The following is a 6,924-nucleotide window of genomic DNA, read 5'->3' on the forward strand; positions in this document are numbered from 1 at the left end:
GTCTTCAATGCACAAGTCACCACATTGGTTTCGTTGAATACATTTGTCCGAGAAGAGAGATGGCAAAAAAATGCAAAAAATATGGAATTGCCATTTTCGTCCAAATACAAGGAATGCTGTGGCATAAAGCAAATAGACAGGGAGCACTGCAAAATATGGTCTTGGACTTCTGGGAATCCGAAAAGTAGAGGAAGTGCCAAGATATCGGCAGCAGTCACGTTACCTGAGAGATAGATAAGGACAAAAAAATGCCACTGCATCTCTCAAACTAAAGTTAATATTTGCAAACATTGCAAAAACACAGCTCAGCATTCAAAACAGCTGATGGTAATGCAAATAAGAACAGTTAGTATGCACAAAGTTAATTGGGTAGGCTGGCTTCAATTCACAGTGGGCGGATACAATGTGGAAGGTAAATCCAAGGTTGCATCAATTTCAAACACTGATGTGGATTGTTCTAAAATTCTCCAACAAAAAAAAAAAATGATTGTTTTTGATGAATTTCAAGCAAAAATAGGAGCTTACTTTTCAGTCATGTGCGAATGCATATCAGGAACACTGTTGAGACTTAAATCAGAGGAGTCCACATCAGGCCACAGGTGACCTTCTTAAATATTCCTTTGGGAAGGCATGGTTTCCATCCAGATGTTTCTCAATTGGCTAAATCAGTGGTTCGCAACCTGTGGTCCGGGGACCACTGGGGGTCCGCGAAGCCTCCTGAGGGGGTCCACGACTGGCTAGGAAATTAAGTAGTAACAGATTAGGTCCATAGCTTTCAGTAAGGACTCATTGGTGGTCCCCGGTTTCCAACAATGATAAAGTGGGGGTCCACCGATTTCAAAAGGTTGGGAACCATTGGGTTAAGTCATCCACAAAGCAAATACCTTTAACTGTTTTAAATGTTGAAAAGGAGAAAAAAAAAATCTTAAAATGGAATCCAGTGGCGCACTATTAGAAAGGAACAGCAGCAAGAATTTGGCAAAATCCTTTACGAAAGTTAGCACTTTGGAGTTTTGTAGCATACCATTTTCATTCCATGCACAATATTTAAGTATGTTAACAAACTCAACTGCTTACAATGCAGTCCATCAGGCAGATATATTCGACACTTCCAAAAACGTCAGTCTGTAGCCTGTGAAGTGCTAATAGTAGCTACGTTTATAGATCCAGACTTGGACTCAAGGATGAGTGCTGTAGGTCGAGTAGGAGGCCTATGACGGAAAAGGAGTCCTTCAATGTATATTTTGCATTCTTCTTTATTTGGTTTTCCAAACTAAATGTTAAACAAGAGGACAAATACACTGGATGCAGACACCGGCTTAATTTTGTATCCAATTTGTTTTATTTATTATTGTATACTGTAGTTCCATGGTCACTATGATTGGTTGTGGCATAAAAGCTCAAAAAACAATTATAAATCTTATGAAGTAAACATCACAAAAGCGTACTGCAACAACACAAAGAATACAAGTCATTTTTTTTTATTTGACCTGGCCAGATTGTCAACATGTCAAGGTGAAAAATAATGCAGCATTGCTCAGAAAACCCAATGACATCCAACAGTGCCACTGCGTTTTCCAATCCAAGGAAAAAAACATAGGAAGACACACACCTACTATTATTGCATATAGACAGGTGGAAATCAAAGTTTAGGCTTTTTTTTACAATACAGGCCTCAGCTGCACAAGTTTGAGAATGCACAACTTATATATCGTCCATCCATTCTAATAATAAAATGGCTAAGTTTGCATTTAATAAAAAGTCAAATAAAAAAAGAAACCTGATAACTACTGGGCGTTTTACACTCTTCTAATATTATTATGGTTATATCTAGCACTATGATACAGATCGGAATAAAGTTTCCGCAGTGGGAGTGTGCTGTTTGAAAATTGGGCAACTACTAGCCTCAACATCTTCTGAGGCGCATTCAACAGCACCTCTGGTCTGGTCTACACCACGTTATCTCAGAGACCACCTGCCTGCCTCTCCCGTTGCTGCTTCCCTTACTGCCGCCTAGCTACCTCTGAAGAACGCATGCAGCTGATGTAACGGGTGGTAAGAGATTCAAGTGAAAGCACGAAAAAGGGGAGGAGGGGTGAGAGTTTGAACAACCTTTCTTTTCTCTGTTTTTCCGGGGGATCTGAAAATTTCTCCGAGGCGCGGGCTCATCCGGTGTCTTCTGAGCTTCATGTTCCTCTCTGAGTCGGTCTATCGTGCTGATCCTAGTTTGCTGCGTGCTGCCATCAGCGGGCGGGGGTTCGTCTGTTTCGGCGCGTTCGCCATTTTGGCTGGCCGGGATCACTTCCTCGGCTAGCTGAAACACGTTTGCTGTGCTTTCCTCAAAGGCATGGCCGTCAAGCTGTTCCTCCGCTTCTTGAGAAGATTCTTTCTCTATGTCGGTGGACATGGTTCAGAAAAGCAAGAGTGGGGAATAGAGAAGCGAGCGTTGTCCCTCTGTGCTGAAGTTTTTTTTTTTTTCAAATATAATTTTCACAGTTTGAGCCGCACTCCGAACCCCACGGCGCCATCTCACAGTGGCGTCCTTCTCCTCTCCGGACGGGCTTTCTAATAGCGAATGACTACAGTGACGCGGCGGTGGGAGTGTAGAGAAAGCGGCCTTTCTTCCAATCACCGGGCGACTCGTTCCCGTCACTCACGGAAAGTATTACGCACTTCAGTGTTTTTTCCAGTCTGTCAGGCGCTAAGGTCGTGAAGGAGGGCGATGTTCTCTTGTAATGTACAGTATTTTTTTTTCTTGAATGAAGGAGTGTTTTCGAAGGAACTTTTTAAGTAGCAACTTTCCGTCGGCTTTGATTGTTAAACAACGTCGCTAAGAATTCTAGCGATGACTACTGTTACCGCACGTTTGGCGAGTCATAAAATGGCCGTGGGAATATTTCATTGTAGGTTGTTTTCCTAACTATGTTGTTACCAAAGTACGGTGTAACACATTAGGCGTCGGGGGCATCTGGTTTATGTACAAATTTATGATTTTCCCGTGCGAGGTATTTTTCGACCGTTTCGTGGACAGTTAAACGGCAAGGGCAACCGTTTTTACTGCGACACGAGGTCTACATGTGGCCCGCACGTTCGTAACTGCCGTTGCACAGTGAAAACCAACGTTGCTGTTATACCACTGACTTCGGGACGAGTGGACAGCCGTCAGATTCGTTTACGTCTTGGGTGAAAGCGCCCGTTGAGACGGAACATCAGCACGAGAGGGCGGGGCTAATATATTGAGATTACGTATGTAGTGTTGTAAATGACATCATAATGGATTTTATCCATGGCTATACAGAGCTCCTATAAATTTGCCCAAACCCAGAAATTACTGTTAGAAGTAAGGTTCTATTTGATTTAATTCTTTGTTGTGGAACACCTGATCATTCTAAGATGACTGTCCAAACAGTTATGTCTTTAGGAAATGGTGGCAGACTTTTACCAAATGCCACTTTATGCTCTTTGGCTATTGTGGGACTGTAGGCTGCCATTTGTCCCAGGATAAGACAGGATGTGGAATGGCCGTCACTCATGCTTTCTTCCAGATGTGGACATTCATTTTTTTTTTTTAGCATCGGTGAGCACGATGTTGGGCCCTCTTCAGGCTTTGGCGTATGTGATTCTCACAGAGCTGAGGTTGAAAGCTGTGTTCTGCAAGGCTCCATTGTCACAGCTGCAGCCGAGATTAACTTAGCTGTAAAACTTGTGATCTCAGTATCATAGGAGGGGAACACACCTCTTTGGCAGAGCCTTCCCCAAGGAGACATGTGCCACCTGTCCAGGAGCAAACTGGATAACAAACGTTCAAGGCAGAGCTTAAAACAAATCAACAATTAGGCAGCCAGGAGCTCTTTCGTTCAGACATGGAGACTTCTTTTCCCTTAAGTTTTCAGTAGACATGCCAAATACTGTAGGTCATGCAGGGTATTTTAGATGGTAACCTAAGTAGTCCATCAAGACCTTAGGCAATCCTATTAAAATTACCTGATTTAATGCTCCTTGTTATACAGCATTGTCGTCCAATGCCTGTCCTGTTATACATCTTGCATTGGCAAAACAATCCCTTTGCTACATGCATCGAATTTCAAAACTGGAATTTCATGCCTCAACTGTGTTAACCTCTCTTTTTCCAACTACTCTTTTGCCCCTTCCAGTTCAATCCTCTGGGCTCCAAATGGGAGCTACCATCTGGTACGTGGCGTCGTTTCCGATGCTGCAGAGCCGAGGCATCAGTGCGAAGTGTCGGTTCCTTGCTGTGAAGCAGTGGAGACGAGGCGGCGTTTGTGCAAAACGTGGTTCCATACACACTGACAGGGCTGAAGTCTGGTGGTCAAGACGCGGTGGGGTGACCTCACCGGGTCGTGGTCACGCCACAGGGCTACAGGCGCCGCAGCAGAGTTGGGTGTCATGGACGTCGGTGACACGGTACTTGGAACTCACGGTACCCCAGAGGCTGCTGCAGCGTCAGGTCTGCGATGTCGGTCGGGGTTGTCACACTTCAGCGGGGACCACTGCTTCAGTTGCAGGCAGTGGCACGGGATCAGGCAGCGGTGTCAGTCCAGGTGGCGTCCGAAGCCGGTGCACTTGGTTTTTCACCAGCTTTCACTCCCAGAGGCCCAGAACTGGAATAGGCACCACCTGACAAGTTAGTCCACAGCAGGTGAACCCAGAGGCTGGTAGGTAAAGTCTTTGCTGTTCCTGAGACTTCTTAAGAGGCAAGTTCAGTCCAAGCCATTGAAGAAACTTCACAAGCAGGATACACAGCAAAGTCCAGTCTTTGTCCCCTCTATGGCAGAAGCAGCAAGTGCATGCCAACCCAGCGAAGCACACACAGCAATGGGACAGTATTCCTCCTCCAGCTCTTCAGCTCTTCTCCTTGGCAGAGATTCCTCTTGACCCAGAAGAGTTCTAAAAATCTGGGGTTTTGGGTCCACTACTTATACCTCTTTCTGCCTTTGAAGTAGGCAAACTTCAAACAAAACTCTCTGTTGTTGGCAAGATCCTACCTGCCCAGGCCTGGCCCCAGACACAAACCAGGGGGTTGGAGACTGCATTTGTGGGAGGACAGGCACAGAGCTTTCAAGTGTAAGTGCCATCTCCTCCCTCCCCACCCTAGCCCGGGAGATTCATCAGGATATGCAGGCTACACCCCCCAGCTGCCTTTCTGTCGCTGTCTAGAGGGAATTCACAACAGCCCAACTGTCAGTCTGACCTAGACGTGGAATACACAAGCAGGAGGAGACACAGAATGGTTAAGCAGGAAAATGCCAACTTTCTAAAAGTGACATTTTCAAACTGGCAATCTAAAAAACAACTTTACCAAAAGAATTAGTTTTAAATTGGGAGTTCAGAGACCAAAAACTCAATTTCTGGCTATGCTCCCAATGGAAAACTGCACTTAAAATATATGAAAAGGTAGTCCCCATATTAACCTATGAGAGAGACCGGCCTTGCAACAGTGAAAAACGAATTTGGCAGAAGTTCATTGTCAGGACATGTAAAACACATCAGTACATGTCCTACCTTTAACAGCACTGCACTCTGCCCATGGGGCTACCTAGAGCCGACCTTAGGGGTGCCTTTCATTTAAAAAAGGGAAGGTTTGGGCCTGGCAAGTGGGCACACTTGCCAGGTCGAATTGGCAGTTTAAAACTGCACACACTGACACTGCAGTGGCAGGTCTGAGTCATGTTTACAGAGCTACTCATGTGCATGGCACAATCAGTGATGCAGGCCCACTAGTAGTATTTGATTTACAGGCCCTGGGCACATCTAGTGCACTTTTCTAGGGACTTACTAGTAAATCAAATATGCCAATCATGGAAAAGCCCATTACTCATACAGTTTACACAGAGAGCACTTGCACTTTAGCATTGGTCAGCAGTGGTAAAGCACCCAGAGTACCAAAAACCAGCACATATTCAAAACATAGGAAGCAAAGGCAAAAAGACGGGAGACTATGCCAAGGATGCCAGGTCTAACAATTGGCTTCCCGGGAGGGGAGTCAAGAAGGGCTGGAACAATGGCACAGCCAGCTGCTAAAAAGGGAACAGCATAGGGCGTGGCAAACCAGCCCCTGAGCGTACCCCCAGTGAAAATTATGGGGTGCCTTTGATGGCCGCCCCTTAGTCGACTGAGGAGGGCACTGCTTCCCTTGGTGACCTGCCTACACCTGCTGATTGTCAGGAAAAAGGAGGACCCACCAAAGAGGAGTTCTGTAGGACACAGAGGGAGTGCCCAACCCTTGAGGGCATGAAGAAACAGGCCAAAGCCCAAGCAGCAGATGATATCTCTGAGAGCTATCACATTTACTGGGAATGAAATCGCCTTTACTGTGAGCCTAAAATTTCTGTGCATAAGACAAGAGCCCTGGTGGGCCCCAAATGCTGCAGAGCCTTCCTACTGGAGCTGGTGCACAACATTCCCCTGGCAGGACACTTCGGTTCAGACAAGACCTTTGCAAGGCTTGTCCTCTACTTTTATTGGCCTAAGATCAGGACTTTGTCAGACAGGTTCTGTGGACCTATGTGACCTGCCAGGCCAGTGGGAAGATAGTAAAAAAAGTTAAAAGCTCCCCTGGAACCACTACTGATCATTAGCACCCGCTTTGAAAGGGTGGGCATCAACATTGTTGGGCTTATGGATCCTTAGCCCACTTCTTGGGCCAGATGTATCATTGTTTTTAATAGAGATTATGTAATTGCGATTCTCTGCGAATCGCAATTAGGTAAACTCTATTTGAAGGCATGGAGCTCCATGAGTTTCTTTTAGCATTTCCTAATGGGTCACAAATCGACCTACCTCATTAATATTAATGAGTCAGGTCGCACTTTGCTACCCATTAGGAAACACTAAAATCACAGGAATTATTTTTTTAAATGCAGTCCGTTTTCCGTAAAGGAATACGGAATGCATTTAAAAAAG

At 45.3% G+C, this 6,924-nt stretch overlaps 1 protein-coding gene across 2 annotated transcripts in view; it reads right to left on the reverse strand.

Annotated features, from left to right (window-relative positions):
- Nucleotides 1-2,594, reverse strand: part of TASOR (transcription activation suppressor) — a 773,668-nt gene extending 771,074 nt beyond the window's left edge. The window contains exon 1 of one of the 2 annotated variants that reach the window (XM_069206460.1): nt 2,113-2,594. In XM_069206460.1, coding sequence (XP_069062561.1) covers nt 2,113-2,407 — 295 coding nt within the window. In that variant the 5' untranslated portion in view covers nt 2,408-2,594. The remainder of the gene's footprint in view (nt 1-2,112) is intronic. The other variant, XM_069206459.1, reaches the window with a different exon arrangement.
- Between the last annotated feature and the right edge of the window lie 4,330 nt (nt 2,595-6,924).

The sequence above is a fragment of the Pleurodeles waltl genome, chromosome 9 (assembly GCF_031143425.1).
Source record: "Pleurodeles waltl isolate 20211129_DDA chromosome 9, aPleWal1.hap1.20221129, whole genome shotgun sequence".
Taxonomy (NCBI): Eukaryota; Metazoa; Chordata; class Amphibia; order Caudata; family Salamandridae; genus Pleurodeles; species Pleurodeles waltl.